The following is a 25,635-nucleotide window of genomic DNA, read 5'->3' as shown; positions in this document are numbered from 1 at the left end:
TCAAAGGCCATGATATTTTTTTTATTTTTTACAGCATCGCTCATTTTTTTCAGTTTATTAAATAATCTAGACGTAGAAGTAGGAGGAGGGGTTAAATTCTCGCTGGAAGACAGACGGGGTAAAGATTAAAAAAAAAGTCCTCTGTGAAATAAGAACAAAAAAATATACATGATAATATCAACCGCCTGAAAATATAATTGTGGAAGAAAGGGAGGGGGGAGTGCATTTAAGGCAACTGCTAGTTAGCTGAGTTTGCACAAAAATAGTCTCAGTCATTCCCCTTAAAGTGAATGGAGTGGGTCATAGCTACTGTCCGCCATGTAACGAGATGCCAGGACACCCTAGACCTGTGAATGGAGGCCGGGGGGCGTGACGGCAGAAATACTAGCTCAAGTACATATACGGAACAAGCATGGTCAACTAGTAAATATTGCAGGACTGAGCAGAGTTAGTCTGTCAGGAGAGAAGTGGAGCAGGTGTTGTGTTGCATTCACTTTCTCCTGTTTCATTTTGTGGACGTCTAAATGGCAAGTTGTGTTTAGTAAAAGAGGGTTGTTAGTATCAAAGAGTATTTTGGTTAGTAAAAAAAAAAGAGGGGGAGAGAGAGAATCTGCAGTTTTCTTGGGACAGAGAAAAGGGTGAAGAAGAAGAAGAAGAAGAAGAAGAACTTTTTTTCTTGTGAAATTCAACTGTTGAATTTGGCTTTTGTCCATTTTTTGTGTGATTCAGCTGTTAGAATTAAGTTTAAACCGACCAATCGTCCAACCAGAGTTGATAAAGACATTTTGTAAGGTAGTCTGAAAATATTTACAAGTTTGTTAAAAGATTATGTAACGTTAAAGGGCGAGCTGAAAGTCGCTCAGGAGACACCAGCACCCCCTGCTGGTCCACTGGAGCAACACATTTGAGACAGTAGAAGAATTAATACAGTATAGTGTGTGATAGAGGGCAGAAAAAGAGGGAAGGGGAGGCAAATATTCCGTTACTCCACATTCGACGATTTTTCACTTATAATTTTTGAGGAAATAAAGTTCATCTTTGCAGCCGTCACCACAATAAAACAGAGCAGTTTTTACCCTTCTCTTCATTTCGTAACTGCCGAGTACAACAACTGTTCAAGCTGCTTCAGAGAGCAAAAGAAAAGTGCAACTATTCACAGAAATAAAAAGGGGGACTACATGAAATAATTCAGACACATGTACATATCAACAAATGTATATATTACAGTACAGGATAGGGATGTTTATTCTCGGTGGAAATCTTGGGACACAGTATCTGAGTGGTGGGAGCTGTAAAAAAGAAAAGGACAACCAGAGAGTAAAGCTCTTACAGTCTGCTGGTTTTTAAGACAAATTAAGAAGCGGTTTGACAATCCGAAGCTTTTTTCTGCGGAGATCCAGGATGAGTGGAGCTGGATTGGAGAGTGACATCCCCCCCATAACCTGTCTTCCTTTTTTTTTTACCTCTCTTCAGTCGTGTCCGGTGAAGGCGTGTCAACCTGAGTGTCCTGTATCCCCCTTTAGTGCCTGCACACACCAGTCTCTGCCGTGGAGATCTGTCCGTTTCCAGGTGTAACCTCCGGAGAGTCCAAGCAGTCTCGTGTGAGCACCATTCTGGGAACAGCGAGGACAAGCCAGCCGGTGTCACGCCGTGTCCCGAGCGTCCCTTGTTATAATCTGACCCCAAACGGCCTCTGCACTCATGAGCACCCTGAGTTGGCTCGCTTCTGTCCACCAAGAGGTCGCATTCTTGAAGAACGTCCTTCCAGGTTCGGTAAGGAAAGAGGAGGAAAAGAAGAGAAGTTGTGGTCTGGCCGTTTGTTTGCCTCGTTGTCTATGAGCTTCTCCGTCTGTTTATATTCCCACTGTGGCTAAATGGTGGTGAATGACATATTATTACCCTGCATGGCAGAGAGAACATTTCCCAGGCTTTGGTTTGGATTTGTCAAAGCACGTGTGTGTTCGTGTGTGTTTGCATCTGCATGCACGAGTGTCCGTTAACTGTATATATGCATGTGCGTGCGTGCGTGTGTGTGTGTGTGTGTGTGTGTGTGTGTGTGTGTGTGTGTGTGTGTGTGTGTGTGTGCGCCTCTACTATAGCTGTCTCTCAAATTGTGTCTCGTTCTTGCAGTCTTATGGTGCTCCCAGCTGTTTGGAGAGACGTTTAATGTCCAACACCGCTCTAAAAAAATTCCTGGGCAGCATCCTGAGAACCCCACACCCCGGTTAAAAAAACAAAAGGATAAAATCTGAAGTGTGAACGTCCACGGCCAGCACACGACACGTCCACCTACACTGACAGCAGTCACTGATGTTATGACACTAGCAGCCACTGCTACGCACATTGTTCCACGCTCCGGAAAAGAAATAACACTGCAGTCACAAACAAGATCTCCAAGCTGACACACCACCTGCGAGACGGAGAGAGAGGAGACTGTGTCAAAGTAACTAACAGACGCTGCACATTTTACAGCATTTAGAAATCGAAATTTATTAAATCCATACTATAAGTCCAAAGTCTTGACTTAAAGCTTTCCGATAGACAGAATACAGTTCTTTCATTTGGATTTTTTGCTCGTCCTACAGAGAATCGTCACTGGACTCCACACTTCCTCTCATCTCCAGTGAGCAATTTAACATCTTTAAGCTTCTTTGGTTTACTGGTTCACTCTCTGTGCTGCCATCAGCATTGTTTCTAGCTGAGGCAGACAGGCACCTGCTTTTAGCAAAAAAAAAAAACAGCACCTGATAACCAGCACCAAGCAGTAGACAAAGTTAGCAGCTAGCAACTGAACAAAATGGAGCATTTAGCAGCTAAAGTGAAAGACATTTCTCTCAGGAGCTGACCAGAGATCAAAACAGAGCTAACATGCAGGTGATTATTGGACCTAACATTCTTCAGGCGGCCAGAGACATGACTCCAAATGAAAACTAACGTTGCTCCAAAGCTGCTGCTTTGTAAATAAGCAACAGTTTGCTGACACATTAGCCACAATGACTTAGTGAGGTGATGTCAGTGTTGTTTTTATAGCTTGTTGCGCTGCCCCCAAGTGGCAGAAAAACGTACACAAGCAGGTTGCAGACATACAAGTCAGGTCGTATGAAAGAAAAAAACACATACAGACACAGACAACAAACAAAAACATAAGAGAGGGAAAGATGGTGATGGTGGTGACTCTCTTCCCTGGAAAACTCTGAATAAGTAAAGGTGATATGGAAAAAAACATGAATGTTAACAGAAAGAGTGGAAAGACAATGAGGGAATGACTATTGAACATTTCTAAGTCAAGGCAAGGTGATGGAAATGTGAAGGAGGGTGAGTGAGCAGACCAGGGTCAAACAGGTTTTGCCTCTGGAAAGCACTGAGCTGCCCAGTGGTCATACTGTGGGGAAGAAAGAGCAGATTGTCTCAAAGTGGCACCATGATGCAGTTTGTAGTTGTAGCTATGGATTAAAAGTTAGTGTGAGAATTAATCACAGGCCTAGAGAAGTTCATTTAGGTTCAATTAAGACACCATTTCCACATTAGTTTGCTTTAATTTCATGTGTATGAGAAGTAAATACCAAATTAGATTACTTTAACATTATTTTTAGAAATACTTATAAATCCTGTGCTTTTCTTCTGAAGGTCAGATGCTCATATCAGGAAGTCTTAATAATGCAACAGAAATGCATCTCGACTGAGCACTGTCGGGGCCAGCTGAGGCTCTGCAGCTGGAGTGTTCCCAGATTTCACTCTGGTGGCTGCACAGAGCCAAAACACTTGCTGTGCAAGTGCTGCTTTAATAGAAAAGTATTTGACCGAGGTCCAGAAGAGAGACAGCGGTGGTTTGAACTCTCTACTCAAAGCCCTCAGGACTCACCTCTGCTACAGGACACGCCCAGCACTTCAAGGCCAAAGGATAAAGGCAAGAGAAAAGAACAAGAACAGAAACAAAAACTGGAGAAAGAAAGACAGAGACGAAGGAGGGACAAAGAGAGTGAGAGAATTAGAGGAACACTCAAGATATGTTAGTAACAGCAGAGACAGAAACAGAGGTTCACTGTGCAGGGAAACTGGAACAGCATCCATGAAACCACACGTGTGTGTAATATCTGACGTGGCATTTTTACTGTGAGTGGTTTCATATACAAAACGTGACAAAACAAAGTGCGCACCATTTCATCTGTTCCCTCAAAATTCAGTTTAATATTGATTCCACAGGCTAGAGGCTGAAAAATCCTTTACTCTTGTCTACCCGTAAGCAAAGGTCTAAAGCTGCTGATCATCATCTACATCATTTCTTTAGAGGGAGACATCAAACATGGCCTACCTTTTCCTCCAGGTCTTTAATCTGCCTCCTCTGGATCTCTGTCTTGTCTTCAAGGTCTCGAATTCTCTGCAAATATTCAGAGAGGAAAAGTTAAGGTGTCTCTCTGCAGAGAGGCAGATTGAGGCACATGCCATTAACAGCAGCTTTGAAAATGAGGGGTGTGTTCTCTCGTTTCCAGTTTCCGGTACAGGCGTAGACGGACCTGGTGCGCCTGGTGCAGCAGCTCCATCCTCTCCTGGAGGATCTGGCAGTCGTACTCCCGACTCTTCCGCAGCATCTGCCTCCTCAGCTTCTCCACCGCCGTCCGCAGCTCGTCCTTCTGCAGCTCATCCAGAGGCTCGCCGTACTTTATCACCTGGAGGACGAAGACAGGCATCAGACACAGAGGATACCGTCATGTATTTATCCACAGCGCTCTGCATCAGCATCAGCAGAAGCCTCAAGGATCGTCATAAGATTTCTGGGAACCTTATGCTTCTGTGTTCATAATTGCAAAGGCTCCAATCAGTTAATCAGTCATGTAGACTTTGTGCAGATAATGCAGATGTTCCAAACAAGTGCGTGATCACAAGGATGCATGAATTGTTGGTGATGCATTTCTTGACATTCTCAAAACTGTTTTCTTAATTTGATAAACCCATCTAAGTACACGAAGGACATGAATTACAATTACAATTAGTCATTTGGCAGATGCTTTTATCCAAAGCGGTGTACATATGAATCCACACACCGATGGCGACTGCATCGGGGGCAGTTTTGGGGTTCAGTATCTTGCCCAAGGACACTTTGGCATGTGGACTGCCGAGGCCGGGGACTGAACCAGCAACCTCCTGACTGGCAGACGACCACTCTACCTCCACAGCCGCCCCATGAATGTAACAACGGCTGATGTTTTACCCATTACAAGGTATTTTACGTGAAATTTAGAGCAGTTTTTACAAAAAGAGGGCTGTGAGATGTGATATGAGGCACCTTGTCCTGCTGCAGGGCGTTGTATAACGTTGCTTCCAACTCCTGGATTTGCTGTCGGGAAGAGAAAAAAAATGCTGTTATCACTTTTGATAAGAATAACTACTCCATGCATAACCCTAAAAAACACTAAAACCAAGTTTTCACCTAAAAAATGAATTATAAATGAGTCCCAACACTCTGACTTTGGCCCCACTTACCATGTAGGCCTGGTCCAGGGCCTGTTTTCTGTAGTCCAGCTCCTCCTCCAGATATCCTTTCTGTTTACAGAACATCTCCTGCACAAATAACCAGAGACAGTTGTTTTATTTTTTTGCAACTCAACTGCAACATTATGCCTAAATTAAATAAATATTTAACTGGTCAGGTCTGAGTACCACGGGGATATTGAATAAACCAGCTGCAAATTACTGTCAGGGGTGCAAACTTTTGTGTTGGCTAAGCAGGGCATTTGTTAAGACTGCAGAATTAGTAAGTAAGCCCAGCCGCAGTTCATCTGTTTTGCATAAAGTGCCACTAAATAAGACCTGATGCTGCGGGGCTGTTTCAGACACGTGGTGTTCATGTCTGGAAAGCAGAGGAGTGCAAGAGAATTTACTGCTGCTCGAATATTGGCTGAAGACACTTTTGGAGCTAAAACACACATTCATCCCACAGGAGGAAGACAACATGTGATGAAATACCAGTTATATAACTTAATAACATCGGCTCAGTGTGAGGAAAAAGCACAACAGGCTTATTTAATAAGAACGCTGAGAGCCATAAACAGTAAGAAAACAGATATTCTAGCAGGACGCAACAGAAGTAAACCACAACGTCAAATCATGTATAAAAAAAAATAAACAAAAAGCTGAGCAGGATTGTTGTGACTCACCATCTCTATCTCCAGGTCCACCATCTTCTGGTGCAGCGCCGCCTCCGTTCCCTCAATCTGCTGAATCCACTAGAGGGCGACAAACAGCAAGTCATGAGCCGGCACAGCTCAAACTACACTCTGTGCTGGTATTTTCACGTCATGAATCGAGTTTCCAAACGTACCTTTTCTGCTAGTGACAGAACAGTGCTCGCCTGAATGATGGCCACTTGCTCCTCATTTCTTAAATTCTGCATGAGAGCAAAAACAGTCACTGATTTAATAATGTTCCTGTTATATCGTCACAGTTTTGATGCGTTAACTCAGTATGAATTACCCCGTTGTCTCCCAGGATATCTAGAAGTTTGATGAGATCTGGTATGCACACATCCTGCAAAGAAGTGATAAAAACCAATCAGGAGCTGACAAATAAAATGCCTTTTATCTTTCATTTTCACTTTCAATGTTTGCTTGTTAAACTCTAAGTTCACTGCTGTAAGAATAAGAGATAAATAAGAATAGTGGGGTCTGCAGCACAGGGATCCCTTTTGAGAAACCAGGACAGGAGTTCTCCTCTGGCATACCTTGACCCCCTCCTTCATGCAGTAGATCTGCAGTGCACTGACTCCCTCAGAGAAGGGATGCATTCTTAGGTGGTTGAATGGTGGGGACCTCCTCTCACGCTCCTGCAAGACAGATGTCCGTATTTCATTATTAAAGGAACTCTGCTCTGTGTCCACAAACACTCGCACTGCCAATAATCTTGAACGCAACTAGCATCAAATCAGGCTCCAGGATTTGATCAAGGCAACCTTCAAGATCAATTCCCATCATTTCCTTGTTGTGTTTTCGCTGTTTGCCAACATTCCCTGCTGCAATCCTCCTTTCCACCCATGACTTTTTCTTAATTTTTCAGTGCTGATGCTCAGGTTTCAGCAGGTGGTGCTCTTTGCTTTGTTCAGCCATGAAAATGCTGACCACCCACATTTACTGGACTGTATCTACACCCATGCATCTGTTCTCCTCTTGTCAGGACCTGCACTGCAGCACAGCCAGATCACAAAGACCGCTGTCAGTTATCAAGGCATGTGGTCACGGGTCAATCACAAGTCACTGCACATCAAGGGACATTTGCTCCTTTTAAATCCCGATTTTGAAGCCTGGGAACCAGACAAAAATGTAAGCACATGTTTTATTTGCTCTGGCAGAGGCGCCTGGTTCATGTCCTGTTCATACAGATTTGCAGCTTTCCAGCCAGCTTTGATCTGATGACTGTACAGAACAGTGCCATCGAGGTGTTTCTTCATATAGAACCAAGATGGCAGCTGCTGATGTTGGATTAAATGAACTGGACGACATATTTTCTCTGAAAGAACAATCGACTTCATTTAGAGCTTTAGTTGATAAGAAAGATGTCTCTGCCGTACTATGAAAATAAATACTCATTTTTCTGCTTCCACTGATGTAGTAGTTTATAAAAGAAGTGCTATAATGAAGAGTTTTTTAAACCTCAGTGTAGTTTACTTCCTCCAGCTTTATGACATGGCTCAATGTTTGTACCTTTCCAAAAATACATCATCTCTGAGTTCACTGTAGCTGGAAAAGAGAGCAGAAAAACCCACACCAGTACCGTGTAAGGGTGGCCAAGAACTGCTGTGTTACAGAACATTGAATTTTGGTTTAATTCATTTAAGACAAAATCTTGTTTTAACAGGCAAAACCAATAGCGTGAAAAGACATTTAAACTGAACAATAAATGTCAAAAATGTTAATATGAGATTTCTCTTCACTTGGTGGGAAACTATTTGTGACTCACCTCCAGCTCCAATATCCTAAACTCTAACAGTTCATTCTGGTCTTTGGAGTCCTGAAGCTCCTGCTGCAGCTGACTGCACTCTGACTCCATCTTATCCACCTGGGCCACCACAGAGAGTTGCAATTAACACGACAGGAGACAGGAAGGGGTCGTTGTCTGCACATTTTAGATTTCAGCCACACTACAGTATCTTCAGCAATATGATGGAGATAAAGTGGCAATTAAATAAGTCATAAGTGTAGGAAAGTACCTCAAGGCTCTAAAGCTTTAAATAATGTGAATTACCAAATCTGTAACAAGCATCATCAGACATCAGAAATGATACCAGTGCCGTGACAAAACACGATTATCAAAACAGCTTGAATGCACTTTCGACACAAAAGTGTAATCACGACAATCACAAGCATCTTGAGCAAAAAGTTGAGCCCAACCTTCTCGAAAAGCTCCTGATTCCTTCGTAAGAACAGCTGCTTCTCCTCCACCCATTTGGAGTCCTGATCAAGTGCAGAGACAGCTGATGTGAGGACACTGCTGCGTCTTTCAATCTGTTTATTTGTTATGTTTTTGTCTTTTTTGCTGTATGCTTTTGCCTGAATGACATATGAAGTAGGCTTTTTGTAATTAAATACAGAATACACAGCTTATTATTTCATCGTCATAGTGTGCTGAATACTCTGCATGGCATCATTACTGCTACGTGTTTTGTCCACTGCCCTACGCGCTCAGTCGTCTGCCTTGACTCATGTATGTACTTGTGTGTCCTACCTGCCCCTTCAGGGTCAGCTCCTTCTCCAAGTCCTCTATTTTGGCTTTGTACCTGAGAACATCTGCTTGGAGCTGCTCCTGAGCCTGAAACAAGAGCGAAACACACAGTCTTTAGCTACTAGAGCTCTCAAGTAGGGGGTCTATGCTGGTATTGCAGCGGAAGAGATGCTTTTGTTTGACATACAATAATATAATTAACATCTGATGTATGTGAGGCCGAAGGTTGAGATGCTTTCTGTGATGTCCATAAGTGTACTGCCTGCTTGTAGCTCTCGTGGTATTTTGTTAAATTTGGTTTGGACTGCAAATATCCATGTTACTGAACTGCATCTCTCTCCCTGACACCCTTAAAGTAGCTTTTCAGTGAACAGAGTTTGCAGGGTCCTCTTCCCTCTCTGAGCACTTGCATGTTCTTACAGGAAAACTGAAGAACCACAGGTGGCTTGACTTGAATGAGACTTTGTGAGTGTACTTCTCATGTACACGTGGTGTCAGCTCATCATAAGGGATTCAGGGCTTAAAAAAGGTTGAGAACCACTGCTCTACATGTATGTTCTTTACATAAAAATCCACTAAGAAACCAATGTGGTCCGGAAACAGCCATTTATGTATCAGAATAAATAATAAAAGTTATTTTCAAAATCATGTGTTACGATGACTGTTTAATTTTAGGGATAATCAGATTCTGTTTAACTCGATAACCACAGCCTCATGGGAGCCATATGACACAACCACGATTGTAACATGACCTCGCTTCAACCTTTTCCGAGGTAATCAGCGGGTATTGAAAGACCTTTCATGCCTCAAGTTATGAAAGGGCCACAGTACGTCATGAAGTTTAGGCAATGTGGCCAATTTCCCTAGAGTTCACATATTAATGTTACATAGAAAGATCTGAGCATCGTCTCCTGCCTCAGTTTCGTGCTGGCCCAATCACAAGCGATGTCACATTAATTAATCAATTCAATGTTATTTTGTTATCACCAATCTGTGGATAATTGTGTAATAAGTTTGAGAACCCCTGTTTTATACAATTACATTCACTGGATTGTCACACAGTGACTTTGATCAAAATGCCTCACTGCAAAGGCTGTTTTGAATGTATCTGTGATGGTAATTTTTGCAACTTTATGAACTAAAAGTAGTGGTTAAAAGTGGTGTTTTGAAGACACAGAAGATCAGAAAACCATAGATCAAAACTAAGAATATTTGAGGACACAAATAAGTTTAATAGCAGTAAAAAACAGTGATCTCCTCCATGTGTACTGTATATACCTTTGCTTCCATCTCAGCATCCAGAATGCCTCCTTTCTGTTCCTGCAGCAGGGCATAGGCTCGCTGTAAGGCCTGATACTCTCTGGTCAGCTGACGGAAACGCAGCTCCGACTCCTCGTTGCATAGACCCTTGTTTGACACACACAGGCCAGAGGTCAGTCAGTCAGAGGTTAGTCAGAAGCAACTGTCTGGATTTGACAGTGGTGCTGGAAGTCATGAATTAAAACAGAATGGGTATTGATATAAAAGTAGCAGGTGTAGCAGCAGCAGCTCTCACCTCTTCCAGGTCTTCATCGGGAGTAGCAGGAGTTCTGTCCATCCGGAAGGAAGCCACAGAGGACGTCTCAGAGTCCATAGACTCTTCATCATACCCAAAGAAGGTGTCAACTACGATGGGCCTCTGCAGAGAAGAAGGTTGAAAGATTTACAGATCTAAAAATCTCTGATGGGAAATGTCCTGAATAAACCTCTGCTGTCATTTACTCCCGCAGTGTGACAGCAAATTCATTTATTAGCACCTTTATCGGCCTTGAACTTCTTTTATGCCTTTTCTTTCTTAGGAGTTTCTCTCGGTCCTGGGAGATGGAAAGAAAAAAGATAATCAGCCACTGTAAAATGAACATATAATGTTTTCATTTCATTCAAATTAAATAAAAGAGAGAATCACATCACTGAAACAAACTCGCAGCTAAACAACAAACTCTTTCACTCGACTCACTGAGGACGTTGGGAGCCATTACATCAAATCTTTCCACCACCGAAATTTGTTTACTAATACCCCTGCGAAGGTTAATCATGAGAGAGCAACTTGAACACATCATATGATTAAATAAATTCTACACATTAGGTCTTGTGGACATTGTGGACAATGATTGCTAATTCAGCGTTTCTAGCGTTTCACATTGCAGAAGTTTTGTGGTGGTTATGAGGTTTTCAAGACGGCGCTCTGTGTCTGGAGCCTGATCATTAAGGTTATTACTTAATTATATTTGTAAAATAAGTCACACAGAGTTACTTGTTACAAGTACATTTAGTTGATGGAGGAACTGCACGTAGACTGCTGAATATCTCATATGCAAATAACATCCAAATAAGCAATTATATAAGTTTTAAGACAATCAATGATGTGGAAAAAAAGGTCAAAACATGTCTCAAATGATACTGTGAATGTTTCCCTAGAGTTCTTTCCGTTCAGGATTAACCCCCGATGACCCCAACTGCCAAGACACTTCAGGAAAAAATGCAAAGTTGCCCCCCCAGAGTAAAGGAACAAAACACACTCTTGTCAGCTCATCAATCATGCTTTGTTGCTCCAGGACTTGAAGCTTAAGGAAGGCTATTTCCTGGTCATCATGGGCTTGGTCCAGGTCATTCAGAGACTTCAGCTTCTTCAATGGAGGATGGGAGCTGATCTTCTCCTTCTGCAGACACAAAACACACAGAGAGATCACGACATCCACCTGTCAGTCAGATTGTCCCTCCTGCCAAAAAAGTACAAAATGCATATGATGCTAATGTGACTTCGTGCTGACCATCTCGAGGTTCTCCTTGACCAGGCTCTTGAGTTTCTCCTCCAGCTTCTGGATAGTCTGAGTCAAGTCATCATTCCTCTTGCTCAGCAGCTTGTTCCTGTCCAGCAGGGGCTTACACTGCTTCTCCGACTCTCGAATTCGCTTCAGCTGGTGGGGAGAAAGGGGTACGTTGATATATTAAACTGCGACTGACATGAGGAAAGCAGACAGTTGGAGACAGGCGCTGAGAGATGAAAATAAGTGAGGCAGAGGGTGAGTGGAAGAACTGTTAACTTAATCATTTGGTCATACTAGTTCATTCCTCTCGTCGACAAGCAGGGAGTTGCGGTCTTCTAATTTGCGTATAGTTGAGTTGAGTTCAGCAATGCGCCTCTGGTTTCTCCTCAAGTCCTGAAACAAACAAACAAACAAAAGCAAAACAGCAACTAATTATTTCACTAATCCATTCACATACTAGGTGTAGAGAAAACACAACTATTTAACTGCAATATCAGATGGTACTTTGTAGCTATACACCAGTGCAATAATTAAATATCGTTTTAGGTAATTCTATTAGTTATAACAAGTTCTGAATGAGCGGCATGTTGTAGGATGGTGACTTCAAGCAAAAATAAATTAAATGAGAAGAACAAAATTACGTTAAATGTACAACTCATGAGTTGACACACTTTAATCTTGACAATTGCAAAGATGCTGTCTTTCTTTTTTTGTTACTTGGAGCTGCTCATGGGACATGTTTCATGTTTTAACTGTGTTATGTAACCAGTAACTACTCTTCAAACTAACTACTAAAGTACTCTGCCATAATATCTTAAAAGCTAGATCATTTGCCAACAAATCAATATGATTTTAGTGAAACTGTAACAAGAAACCTCTTGAAACCAGTCCTGCCACAATGGCACTTAAGCTGCAGAGTGGTACTCAAGTGCTAAAGAGGAAAAATGGGGTTCAAGAGTCAGGAAGGCTCCCATTTTCTTAATTATTGTTTGATATGATTCGGTGGCACATGAAACGTCTCCTTGCTGTTCTCCTCTACTTACTGGGCTACCACAGTGCTCTGCTCCGTCTCCAGCTCTGCCCGGAATCTCTCTTTTTGGGCTTCCCAAGCCGCACTCAGCCTCCTTGACTAGGAACAGTTGTTCATCCAGGGCGTCCTTCTGAAGCTGCAGCTTCTGTAAGAAACCCGCTGTTGACTCCAGCTCCTTCTCCAGAGAAAAGATGGTGCGGTCTTTAGATTTGATTTCATCCACCTACAATGAAGGGGAGGGAAAACATGGTGTTGCTCCTGCTACACAGCGTTATTTTTTCTATATTTTTTCTATACTGTGCTGCATAGATATCCAATGTAATATGAGCAGTGGGCCTCACTGCAGTGACTGTGCATACCAGTCTGCGGATGTCTCTCTCACAGTCCCACTTAATCTTTGAGATCTGCTCCTGGTGCTGCTGGTGCTCCACCCGCAGGTCACCAGCCTTCATCTTGTCGGACTGGATCATGTTGCTGAGAGCCTCGTCAGTCTGCTTCTTGGAGGACTTCAGCTCCGCTATCTCCTGGAGAAGCTTCACCCTCTCCTGGTCAAAGAAGCGGCGCGCCTCCTCCTTGGCTTCCAGGGTCAGGGCCGTGCGCACCTGAAGAAGTGGGAGTAGAAAGAGGAAGGGCGTTGATGTGGCTTGGCAGCATTTTCACAGTACACTTACATGTTGTTTTTAGATTATCTGGGGAAAGGACAGGTGAGTAATGAGTATTTATTTCTAGTGCTCCTGCCATTAGGAGCTTTTTTCTCTGAAATGAAGGTGACTGCCAAGCCCCTCTGACCTGGTTCAGTTCCACAGCTCCTGTTTTGGGATTTTGTTTTGGGTGAAATATATCTCTTTATTCCTGCATATCAGTTTCTTAAAATAATCTTAAAACTCACCTTTTCTCCGCTGCCATCCCGCATGGCGCTCAGTGCGGCTTTAAGCCTCTGGTTCTCCTGGTCTTTGATTTTGGCGTGGCGGGCCAGCTCCTGCTCATGCTGCCGCGTCAGGTTTTCCCTGAGAGCCTGGAGCTCCTTCTGTTTTTCCTCGTGCCACTTGGCCCGCTGCTCTGTTAACATGGCAGTGTGACGGTGCTGCTCCTGCTCTCGCACTCGCTTCACCTCCTGCAGCTTGTCGCGCTCAAGTTTGCTCACCTTTGAGAGGAGCAACAGAAAAACGAGGAAATTTATTATTATTTGTAGTACTGTGGCCCAAGGCCCGAGCATTCCTTGATTCAATAGAAATGGATTTAGTTATCGTTACAAAGCTGTAAATAATTTTGTGTTTTTCCCAACCAAATTTCACATGATCGAGTTACAATTATGATAATCTCAAATGTAAGAAAGATGTCTCATTTTGAGTGCATGCAACACACCGCACAATAGGCGCACAAGATGTTCAACATTTCACCTGATCAGCTTCATGTAAAGGGCATAAAGATGTACATTAACAAGTATGTTACGAAGGCAATGTAAATAGTTTACATGTTGTACAATGTACAGTGCAGCATTACAGACTGTCCTTTCAAAAATGACTGAAGCAATGTGACTTCAGACTTTGAAGAAGTAATAATCTACTAAGCTTACACTGAAAGTGACCTGCAGTATTTGAAACATACAGCGCAAAGGTACATGTGTTGATGTACATTACCTTGCATTTTTCTTGGTGTAGCTCTATCTGAATGTCAGTCAGCTTGGACCTGAGATCTTCATTGGCTGCCTGTAGGGCAGAGATGAGCGCTTCGGGCTTCTCGCCCTTCGTACGCCCTTTCTTGGCCATTGAGTCAAATACTAAAGACGCTCTTTTGATGCTTTCATCGAGACTTCACAGAAACGTTCCAGGGCGCTCCCAAGGTTTTCCAGTTCCTCCTCTTCCTCATTCTCCTATCAGACAAAAGGGCTTGGGGGTAGAGGAGAGACAAAGAGAAAACATAAAATAAAAAACATGTTATTACTCAGTGTCTTCTATATCTAAAAAAGACATCACATGCTTGTCATATACTGTCGTAACTGTTTGTGACGGACAGCTGTCATGCCTTTTGAGTTCAACATTAGATTAGGTGGTGCCACAAAGATGACCTCCAAAAGAATATGTCACAAACACAAAATTATCTGCAGCCGGTGATGTTTGCAGTCGGCCTGCTACCTTTAAGTATGTTTCAAGTTTGAAGCTGTGAAGCAATGAGATTCTTATTTCTCAGATTCCCTCCAACAATGCTCATACAATGCACCGTCAACACCTCCATAGCACATCACCTACACCATCCATACATATATTATTTTAGGTGAGTAAAAATTTCTCTATATACATACATAGACACACACATTAGTTACAGTGTGATGTGTTCTGGTATAAAAAGAGATGTAAACAGGTAGTAAACAGTAAGTAAATGCAGTATTAGTATTAGTAGTAAGGTACAGTGACATCCATGTATCAGTGCGGTGCAAGAAATATGTCCTAGTGGCAAGCTCAAGAGTTCAACAAGCAGTAGAGATCAAGGGTTGGATGAGATATTTGCTTTAATCTAAACTTAACAAACAAATGCCGAGCATACCAGAAGAGTGTTTTCTTGAACAACTGGTTATGTCGGAATGCAAAGTCAGCAGTAATCCTTTCTACCCTACTATTTGCCTTTTCTTTACTCACAGCTTGAGGTCAGCTGAAAGCCAAAGACCTGCTGAGTACTTGAGACAGACATACTTTAGGCTTATATAAGCAGGAGGGCTGATGAGATGATGATGACAAAGACTCAACATTTTTGAATGGACTGCAAACCAGCCAAACTCACTTTCTTCACAGTGAGCATTTTAGTTGCCACGGCAAGACCATTTCTCTTCAGGGAATTTTTAATTAAGCAGACATTCTTGAGTTATTTGAGGGCCAGCTCAGTTCACAGAAGAATACTGATCCTCCATCAGTGCCATCCTTTTATGTTAAGCCTACGTTTGTGTTCAATTTTAACTTGGTGGAGACACATTGTGACATTTAACCTTTTTTAATGGTTTAATCAGTGGGATACAATCAAAAAATTGTGGCTCATGATTCTTTTATTGACGTCTCCTTCCTCAGTCGTGCTACAAGTTTTATGCCTCTTGCATGTTTTATGCTGCTTTGTTTTTTTTATGTCCCTTTAAGTGAGTTTATGACAACCGTGACGCATTTCAAATGCTCCTGAAGCTCTGTAGATAAAACTCTTTCTAATTTTTTTCCATGAAGTAATGAATGTGACTGCCCCTTGCTTGCTCTCAATAATTAACAGTTCTTTATCCTTTGGCTGCGTCCCAGAATATTTCACAACCTGTGTGCAACCGCTCATTAAAAAAATCCAGTCTTGATGCAGCAGAATTCGGCAATGACAGACCAATTTCAAAATGAGAGCTGACCATAAAATTCAGATTCAGAGGCTACCTGGGACGGCTTTGAAGCGGTTTTGTTCTTAATTGACAAATTGGAAATTGTTAGTAAATTGTGTTGCTGTAACAGACCAGTAGCTTAACTCATTGTACAATATGATTATAAAGAAAGTTGCAGCTCCTGCAACTGAAAAATGGAAAATAGACGACTCTCCTCTTAGCATGCAGTCCCCATCCAAACATAGCTTCAGACAGCTCACCATCACCAAACAAGCGAGCACCACAGATTTGCTTATGGTAAATAACATTAACGCTACAGCTATAGACTCTAAAACGTCTTTGGTTAGGGAACAGTGTCAGACAGTTGGCTGTAAATGTTAGCTAGCTAACATTTATGCTATAGCCGACATGTGGGTCTTGCAGACTCGTGGCTGGATGCAATGAACAGTGAGGTGATCAGAGCTGCTGAATAACGTTACTGAGCTCAATGCACCAAGTGAAGTAAGCTTTTAATTCCCAAATCCAGAACAGATTTATTTCAGTCTACAAACTGATGATGCAGTTCTGGATAGTGGAGTCTATGATTGTGTTTCATCCATGGTCAACACATCAGCATGACTAAATGTGGGGATGAAATAAAGCTTTTTTCAAAAATTTTCAACTGCAGTTATCTGAACTGCATCAATAAAGAAGGAACATTACACTCATTTTGATTCTGTTGACACTACTCAAAGCTACTAGTCTGTAATTTTGTGAAACATCTGAGGCTGTGCTATGCAATGATTCAGACCCACGATGATGAAATCATCCATTGAAGTTAGACTGGCTTTGACGTGTCGGACATCTAAATCTAGCCTCATCCCGCCCAACCAGAGTTTTTGGTAAGCCAAATTAGATTGATCTGATTAAATACTGTCATGATCTCATGATCATCATCTTAAACTGTTATTTAGAGGTTTATACTGAAGGCTCCTTTTAAATTAAATCTTAGTTGTTGAAAAGGCTCATGTCACATTAAATATAGCTACTTTATACGCCAAATAATTTTTTTTTACGAGTGCCCACCAAGATTTTGTAAATGCTCCATTTTTTTTTTTTTTTGGGCAAATAGTTTTTAAGTTTCCTAATACTAACTATAGGGAAAATCTGTTTTTCTGCTAGAAATCAACAAGTCAAATTATAATCTCTACCCAGCTTTATCGAGATTTCCTGATTCTTTCTTTAAAACTCAGACATCTGTGTGGATACTTACTTGCTATGTGCACTGCCCCAATATAACCTAACTTCATTACAAAATCCCATACTTGTTTCCAAGAATTATCTGACTGGCTGTGCACATGGTGCACATGGTGCACACCATACTTCCTGCACAGTATGACAAGCGTTAAGCTGTGATTAGGGTCAGTCAATTGATTAAAGTCACATTATGACACAGCACATTATTATGATGCTGTGAGTGTTGCTGACAGAAATTTCATGACTGCTCATGTGGTACACCTGTCTACATTCAATCACTTGAGGCTTTAACACAATTTATCATAACTGTCATGTCTACAGACATGACACTGTGTACTCACTGATTTCAGATCCTCCTTTGATGCTTATTATCTTTTGAATATTCACTTTGAAACAGCTCTTAAAATTAGATCTCATTATGGTATAGAAATCATGATGCATGCTAAACACATTGAAAGATTTCCTTACTGTACACTTAATTTAACTACGCACAAAAGTGCACGTGCATATGAACGTGCACACCACCGTGCATAGCCATGATGACTCAGGAGGAGTTAGATGTGTCTGTCATAATCTGAGGAGGGATGACATAACATTGCTTAAAAGATTTTGAGACACAGATTAGAGATGAAGCAATCATCATCACCATGTTTAGTCTACATGGGCTCATCACTCCACAGTGTTATGGGGCCTTTTGAAAGTGCTGCTGCTCTTTTTAAGTATCACTTATGGAGGTTGTCCAAAAAAACACTGATGAAAACCACTGGATTACTAACTGTACACAAAGTACATGTCAGCACATCATGTGGAAATAAAGGCAAAGTAGCAATTTCAAACATGATTTAGAATGTGGAATAGTTTCACTTTGGTAATGGACTGGAACAAGCTGACGCTAATGCCTGTGATCAATTATTATTTGATGGATATGCAAGGCTTTGCAGAGGGAGATTCAGGTTACTTGACTTTGTGTGTTTGCTGTTTGCTAGATTTTGTTTACGCCTGCCTGCTCTTGCGTGTGTTCTTTTGAAAGAGCAGCAGATAAAGTTGACAGTTTCTGGAGTACATGAATATGTACACAGCTTATTTTCGTACAACTTATGCACGTATAGAAAGTGTATCCTGACCTCTGAAAAAATTTATTAGTAGAGTAGGTTAGTTTTTGGACATTCATAACCTCTTCTGCTTGAACTTCTGGAGCTGTAGATATGTTGAACAAAGTTACTTTTATTATATGCAATTTGTGCTCTGATACAGAATGTACAAGCTTGCTATGCTGTCACACATGCTGTCTTTTGTCTGAACACACAGTGACGCTTAATTGTAATAATAACTTCCACTGAAGCCAATATTTCTAATTAATAAAACCATTATAAAGGGTCCCTTATCAGAAAGTGGTATGTTATATTTTGGAGCTGCAGTGGTTAAAAACTTGATTAGCAATTATCCATTTATTTTTTAAGATTAACCGCATATCATTCTACAATATTTGGGTATTCTACTTTTCATTGTTTTATATCATTGTAAAATAAATATGGTGGACTGGACTCTGGAAACATCTGATGGACATCTTCCACCGTTCTCTCACATTTTTTTAAACAATTATTTGACTGAGAAAATAACCTGCATATTAATCAAAATGAAAATAATCGTTAGTTGGAGCTGTGTTATCGTACTGTAATAGTATTTTCATTTTTGTTCTTTGGCTGGTCAAGCTAAGCAGTAATCTGCACAATAACTAGTTCTCAAAGAGCGAAAAGATTTACTGTGGTGGTGACCATGATTCACTGATGATTCATCTATATTCATCTTGGTCCAACTGAATACAACATCATACAAAGGCAACCACAACTCACCATGGCTACTAATACTGTATTAACCTACAAACCATTCACAGCAGCCAGACACTATTCTGAAGGGTTAGACGAGATACGAATTTGCTGTGAGCCCACGTCAATCTGATTACTGTCATATTCCATTTTCAGACTGCACTGGGAAATAATCCGCTGGCTAGTCAAATGACCATTACACACCCACAGGCAGGCATCAAGGGCAATAAGGGGGCATGCACCGGATGTTGCCTCAATTAATAATAATAATAATAATTATAATAATAATACGAAGAAGAATAAAGAAATCACATGCACCAAAAGACTGCTTCACATAGAAAAGACAGAATGGACAAAATAATAATAATAAAAAAAATTTAATGTTAAATAAGATGGAGAGTAAAACCCACTTGATAATGATAGTAAAAGTAAGTAAGAATAAGGAAGAAAATATAAAAAGAGAGTAAAATAGAAGTAAAGAAAGTAAAAGTAGATTACATAGAAGTCAAGTAAAATACAACTATTTCAAAGAAGCGCAGCAGCGCATGAGCACGAGGCAAAGCACAAAAGTGTCCTGCGTCCGGAAGTCATAGCTAGTTAAAGGCTAAAGTGAAGAGATAAGTTGTTAGCTTTCTTTTAAAAATACTCAGCAAGCTGGCTTCCCTGATATCTGTAAGTAGTGTTTCCAGTGTTCCTTTGGGGCGTAATAGTCAAAGGCTGCATCCCCAATTTTCTTTAGGTTGTTGCTGGAAACCTCCAATAGACCTGCAGCAGATGATCGCAGTGATCTTGAAGGCAAACAATAAACAAGGGAGTTAGCCATGGAGCTTGGCCATAGTCCATTAAGGGCCTTGTATACGAGCAGGAGGACCTTAAAATCATTTCTAAATGTTACAGGAAGCCAGTGCAGAGCAGCTAAAACTGGTTAATAGCCTAACTGCAGAGTTCTGGATGAGCTGAAGCCTCTCAGTGTTTTTTTGGGGGGTGAGGCCAGTAAACAGTGCGTTACAGTAATCAAGTTGGCCTGAAATAACGTCACAAACCACTTTTTTCCTTTTTATAAATGGTTTTTATCTATGTTTCTAAAACGTTTCTAAAAAACCTCATTTTTCATCTTGCTGATGTGGAAGCGTAGATCTGAAACACTGTCAGTGTTTAACCATGTTTTTATTACCAAATCAAAAAACCCAGCTGATGATTACCTTTAAGTTCAAAGCTGTCCAGTAAATTCACAGGCTCCATAGCTTTGGTGTTGTTCTTTTTGTTGATTTAAACGCTTAAGTCTTTATTCAGGATTCATTTGTCATATCTAGTGACACCAAGCGCAGTCAGTGCTGAGAATTCCTGCATAAACACCTACAAATTTCTTGTTAGCCAATACAATGTAATGATAAGCACTGATGTCATTACACACAAACTGTGTAGAAACAGTGGCTGCATGAGGCTTTCTGCCTGTGCAGGATGACCTTGGTGCCTATCTGTGCATTCTTGTTTTGGTAGGGGAGAGTGAGGTAAAGTGAGACACTTTTTACATTTGCATTTTACATTTACAAGTGAGATGAAATGATATATCAGTAAAATTTACACATTTCCCATTAATTCAGGATGTTTCCTTGCAATGGAAATTGTCAGAACGTATTCAGGACGAAGGGAAGTGAAAATATGATTGTTTTTAAAAAAGTGGTCTTGTGTCTCACTTTACCCCAGCCCAGGGGTAAACTGAGACGAACCCGAAAAATCAATGGGGTAAAGTGAACCAGCTGGGGGTAAAGTGATCCACTTACTTTTTCCACTCTGAAACTACCATAACAATACATATTGTAACATTTACAATCCTGACAGCTCGCTTGACAACCACACGTTCCAGAACTAATGTCGGACTTGTAACAGAATAACGGGGATTGGTAAATTAAACACATTTTTTCTAAACACTTCAAAGTAACTCTGAACAAAATTGTCAGGACCTACTAGGTTTGTTTAGTGGTATGTTCTGTTCTCTCTTGTCTCTTGTTTATCTCCTGTTTTATTTTGATAAGCTGTCTATGTCATATCCCTCTTCCTGTCGAGTTTCTGTCTTTGTCTCCCCACCCCTCGTGTTCCTAAGCAGTGCTCTCCCTCCCTTCTTTGCCAGATCGCCTCATCTGTTTCAGTGAATGTATCCAACATTTCTTTGTGTATTCTGTGACCTTGACCCAGTTTCAGTTTGCCTACAAGTTTAGCTTAGTGATTTTAATACTTCTGCCTGTGTGGACTGATCTTCTGGTTTCGACTCTGGTAATAAAATGACTTGCCCACTTGCAAATTGTTTGTCTGTGCCTCTGCTTTGTGCATCACCTTGCTCTGATCGTTACAAAAATCAAAATACAACATATTATAATTCAAAATGTTTTAATTAACATTTCAATGACAATCAGTTAGATTAGAACACAGTCAGAACCAGCTATTAACAGCCTGAGACTCGAACACTTAACCAGACCCATCTGGGTCGAAACATCAGCCTATAACCAGGCCTAGCCTACTCTACATAAATGGCAAAGATGAGGAGTTGCTCACTCCATGTGGCTCTTCCAGGCCTTTTAGGCATCACACAGGAACATGTGCAAAGTCATAACCAGCTATTAACAGCCTGGGACTCGAACACTTGACTTGACCCACATGGGTTAAAACATCAGCCTATAACCAGGCCTAGCCTACACGATGTTCCATCCCTGCAAGTTACAGGGAAAGATGAAGAGTTGCTCTCTCCTTGTGGTTCCTCCAGGCCTTTTAGGTTCAGGCAGCATCACTTTTAGGAACATGTGCCACATCATTTTCCTTTATAGCAAATTTGGGTCTCTCCCACACTTTCGTGTTTCCCTGGATTTTTCTGAGAAATTGCACAAGTATTTCGTGATCCTCAACATTCTCAACTATGCCAATGTAATGAACACTCCTGGTTTTCGTTGCAAAGTTAACTCGGACAAAGTCACCCACGGACAGATCTTTGTTTCCTGGATCACTTCTCTCATCCTCAGAGCCCTCTTGGTCAGACACATTGTCAGGTGGGACAGGGACATCACTCTCATCTGAGCTGCTTACTACGATCTTCTTTTTGGTTGCTTTCTTTCTCGGTTTTCCCTTTTCTTTGGTTTTTAGCTTTGTTCTGTTGAAGGCTGTTGCCCTTCCCAGGGATGTTGCCTCTGGAGTTCGGACAGAGAGATGGCGACGCGCTAAAAAGCTGCCAAACCAAGCTTCACCTAAAGTAGACAGTTCATTATTATAAGATTTAGCTTTGTGGCAAGATCAGTTGGCCTTTGTTAATCTACCAGAATCATGTGATGCACACCCTAGCCTACCTGCACATTGTGCCTTTGTCCAACTGGCAGGGACAGGGACATTGTTTTTAACTGCATATTCAAATGCTAGTTGACGGCACTTAGATGGAAAAAGACCGTGGAACTGTTCCGCTAATTGTTTTAAGTGTTTTGCGAGCTCCTCCTCCATCTCATCTGTGAGAATTCTTTTAGCCTCGGCTACTGCACCCCAGGCCACTGCTGTTGTTTCTCCTTTCTTCTCTTTCTTTATAAATCGTAGGAAGCTTGATTTATCAATGTTTCTGTCCCTTGCAACAGCTCTTAAGGACTTTTTTCCCTCCTTGACCTCAGCGGCTGCACTCTTCATCTCTGTGAGGGGTGTTTGGCCCCAGGCTGTCTTCCTCATATATTTCCTTGGCATGATGAATTCTCTACAATGTTAATGACATTAAAAAATAAAACATACATAATGTAATATTACATTAGAATATGTTCAGGACTAAACTTAACTTGTGCTTCATGGTGGGGTAAAGTGAGACACTGTCTCACTTTACCCCACAGCATTTGTCTCACTTTACCCCACCCCCACCATTTTCGGAAAAACAACCTCTCTTAGCAATTCAGGCTAATCTTCAGCTTGCATCATCACATGGTTTCATATGTTGGTAGTTCATCAACATGTGTGATATAAGTTTTTCTTCCTAAATTTATTTGCTTTGGCAGAACAGTTGATTAAGTTGAGCGCATATTTTTTTTACTTTTAACTGCAAAAAATATATTTTTATGAAAAAAACATGCTTACCACAGCACCATGAGGTCCTTTCCTTCGTGACCATGGGGAAATGGGAGGGGCTTGAAAACATAATGGTCACATGACCACAAATGTGTACCATTGCCTAGACACAGGGGGTGTCTCACATTACCCGATGTCTCACATTACCCCTCTCTCCCCTACAGCATGCCAAGAGGTGAGTTTGGCTGTATCTCATCACAGCTCCAAAAGATAGTGAAATTGTCAATAAACTTTATTCCAAGGTTGACGCTTTCCGATGTCAGCCATGTATTCAAAAGTTTGATTCCTTTCCCCAAGGTTGGAATGGGGCCTGATATGAACACATGTTGTGACTGACAGCAGATCAGTTTCTCCGGTAGCAGGCAAAAGTCTTTTTTCAGGACCTCTGAGCCAGTTATGCTAACAACAAGGAAGTAACTTACTGGTCCAAAACATGCTGCCAACCCACCAAGTGTCACTTGGCTATAACTTAGCAGAACACTGGGTCAACTCAATAAAACAGCCATGTTTTGTGGAATTGCGGATGCAGTCATTGTTTTGTTGTCCTTTGGTCACTTGGAGTCAGCTTTTAGCACAACACTGACTAAAATTACCATCCAATAAAAGTGACAGAGCAAACATGTTAGCAAACCACTGCCTACCTACACATCCTTTAGACACGTAACATTAGCAGCATTAGCATTCATTTGACGTTGTTATACACGCTTAAAAATAAAAAAAGAAAAGGCCATTACCTTCTAGCTCTGTTTTGTTCTCTACCAACTGAGTTTAAATGCCAGTCGGTAACGTTGTACCCACAGCCATACAGAGAGAGAGGGTTACACCAACAGTATTGCACGTAGGTGTGAGCCGGTGAGTTAGCTTAATTTAGTTCTAAAGTTAACGGTTTTGTCAACCCTCAGCAGTAGTTAACTTAAATTATTAAGCTAACGCTAGCTAGCTACCTTCAGTGTCAGCCAATGCTGTTGTAACAGCCTGGGAACCGGCTATAACTTGGGTTAGCTTGAATTTTAACAATAGTAGACATATGGGTAAAGACAGATTTATTTGTTCATTGTGACATCTAGATGATAATGGGGTGGCTGTGGTTGAGGAGCTAGAGTGGTCGTCCACCAATCGTCACCAATCGATGGTTCGATCCTTGGCTTTGGCAGTCCACATGCCAAAGTGTCCTTGGCCAAGATACTAAACCCCAAAAACTGCCCCCGAAGCTGCGCCATCGGTGTGTGAATTCATATCTACGTTGCTCTGGATCTGCCAAATGACTAATTGTACTTGAAACTGACAACTGAATGAAAACTTCGCAAAAGTTATATTTCAGGGGCACTGCTTTTCTTTCTGCGTCTTTCCAATGAGGTAATGTTTGCAATTAAAAAAAAATGTAACTTCATATTTTGAGGTTTTTAATCAATATATTTTGGTTTTCGTATCTACAGTGTGTCCTTGGCCCACGTTCAGTCAATGAAATGTCGTTTCACAAAGAAGCAGAAATAAAAATGATTATTACTGATAATTCAGGCGTGACTTGTGTTTTATTGTCGAAAAATTGTCGATAACTGGCGGCATATAGTAACATGTGTTGTTAATAAAGTTTCGAAACTAAAAAAAACAAACAAACAAACAAACCCGTGGCACATGCGTACATCTAAAGCTGTTGCAAAACGCCGTTTTCAGCTGCAGCAGTTCTCCGGCTGTACAGGTCAATAATTTTGAAAGTGTCTTGATAATTTGGAAAATGTCTGCCTCTTTAGCAGCTGGTCGCTAACTGTCTGCCGTTTAGTGCCGGGCAGCTAACATGCAGCGGCTTTATCCATCACTCAGAACAGCTGCCTGCTGATGCAAACCGGGGCAGACGAGCTCCGTATGAAGGCGACGGAGGCACTGAGGGGCTGACTTTTTAAGTTGTTCTGCCTAACCTGATACTACTAACACATCCAGCCGAAAGTGAAACGTTTGATACCCATTCTGCAAATTGCTCTGTTTTAGTCTCCTATAACTGCTGAGAAAAAAACAAACAAACAAACTGGCTCATTAGCTGTTACACATTTGACTGTGGGCACCTCTTAGTCGCTTGGTGATAATCTTTAACACCTTCCACATGAAGCACGCTGGCACCATGACCCACTTTTGACTCCTCACACATCAATTTGAAGTGTTAGTGCAGGATTTTCTGCTTTCAGTCTAGAGGGATGCTATCAGAAAAGCAAACAAGCCTTCCTGATGCTGCTCCAGCCTGATGCCACCCCCAAAGGAAAATCTGTATAGAAATGATTGACGGGTTTTAAGGACATACTTCGGCTCTTTTTTTGATGGTCCAGTCTTTGTCATGACAGTTTGCACTGCATGCCAGTGCTGCATTTTGCATTACGTTAGATCAACCATTCAATTTGATGTCATCAAGACAAATGAAAGAGGCGGCCTCTGTGTTCTGCAAAATTTCAATTTGCTTCAACATCCCGCGATTAACATTTCGAAATGTGCATTTGGGAACATGTAATAGCTGAGATTAGACATAAGTGGGCATCTTTCTTTCTGCTCAAAAACAAAAGGCGGTGCTTTCAGTTCCCAAAATAAATCTTTCAACCTTGAGCCAAC

At 41.4% G+C, this 25,635-nt stretch overlaps 1 protein-coding gene across 1 annotated transcript in view; it reads right to left on the bottom strand.

The window, feature by feature from the left end:
* jakmip2 (janus kinase and microtubule interacting protein 2) overlaps positions 1 to 25,635 on the bottom strand; it is a 31,216-nt gene continuing 5,581 nt past the window's right edge. The window contains exons 2-24 of the mRNA XM_070982705.1: positions 14,190 to 14,438; positions 13,439 to 13,693; positions 12,909 to 13,151; positions 12,563 to 12,772; positions 11,814 to 11,912; positions 11,523 to 11,669; positions 11,271 to 11,411; positions 10,509 to 10,565; positions 10,268 to 10,390; positions 9,991 to 10,119; positions 8,716 to 8,799; positions 8,382 to 8,444; positions 7,951 to 8,049; positions 6,719 to 6,820; positions 6,472 to 6,525; positions 6,320 to 6,385; positions 6,156 to 6,224; positions 5,482 to 5,559; positions 5,285 to 5,335; positions 4,515 to 4,667; positions 4,313 to 4,378; positions 3,863 to 3,939; positions 1 to 2,410 (exon numbers count right to left, since the gene is read on the bottom strand). Coding sequence (XP_070838806.1) covers positions 3,889 to 3,939; positions 4,313 to 4,378; positions 4,515 to 4,667; positions 5,285 to 5,335; positions 5,482 to 5,559; positions 6,156 to 6,224; positions 6,320 to 6,385; positions 6,472 to 6,525; positions 6,719 to 6,820; positions 7,951 to 8,049; positions 8,382 to 8,444; positions 8,716 to 8,799; positions 9,991 to 10,119; positions 10,268 to 10,390; positions 10,509 to 10,565; positions 11,271 to 11,411; positions 11,523 to 11,669; positions 11,814 to 11,912; positions 12,563 to 12,772; positions 12,909 to 13,151; positions 13,439 to 13,693; positions 14,190 to 14,318 — 2,469 coding nt within the window. The 5' untranslated portion in view covers positions 14,319 to 14,438 and the 3' untranslated portion in view covers positions 1 to 2,410; positions 3,863 to 3,888. The remainder of the gene's footprint in view (positions 2,411 to 3,862; positions 3,940 to 4,312; positions 4,379 to 4,514; positions 4,668 to 5,284; positions 5,336 to 5,481; positions 5,560 to 6,155; positions 6,225 to 6,319; positions 6,386 to 6,471; positions 6,526 to 6,718; positions 6,821 to 7,950; positions 8,050 to 8,381; positions 8,445 to 8,715; positions 8,800 to 9,990; positions 10,120 to 10,267; positions 10,391 to 10,508; positions 10,566 to 11,270; positions 11,412 to 11,522; positions 11,670 to 11,813; positions 11,913 to 12,562; positions 12,773 to 12,908; positions 13,152 to 13,438; positions 13,694 to 14,189; positions 14,439 to 25,635) is intronic.

This window comes from Chaetodon trifascialis, chromosome 16 (assembly GCF_039877785.1).
Source record: "Chaetodon trifascialis isolate fChaTrf1 chromosome 16, fChaTrf1.hap1, whole genome shotgun sequence".
NCBI lineage: Eukaryota > Metazoa > Chordata > Actinopteri > Chaetodontiformes > Chaetodontidae > Chaetodon > Chaetodon trifascialis.
This window is presented reverse-complemented; position numbering and strand designations above follow the sequence as displayed.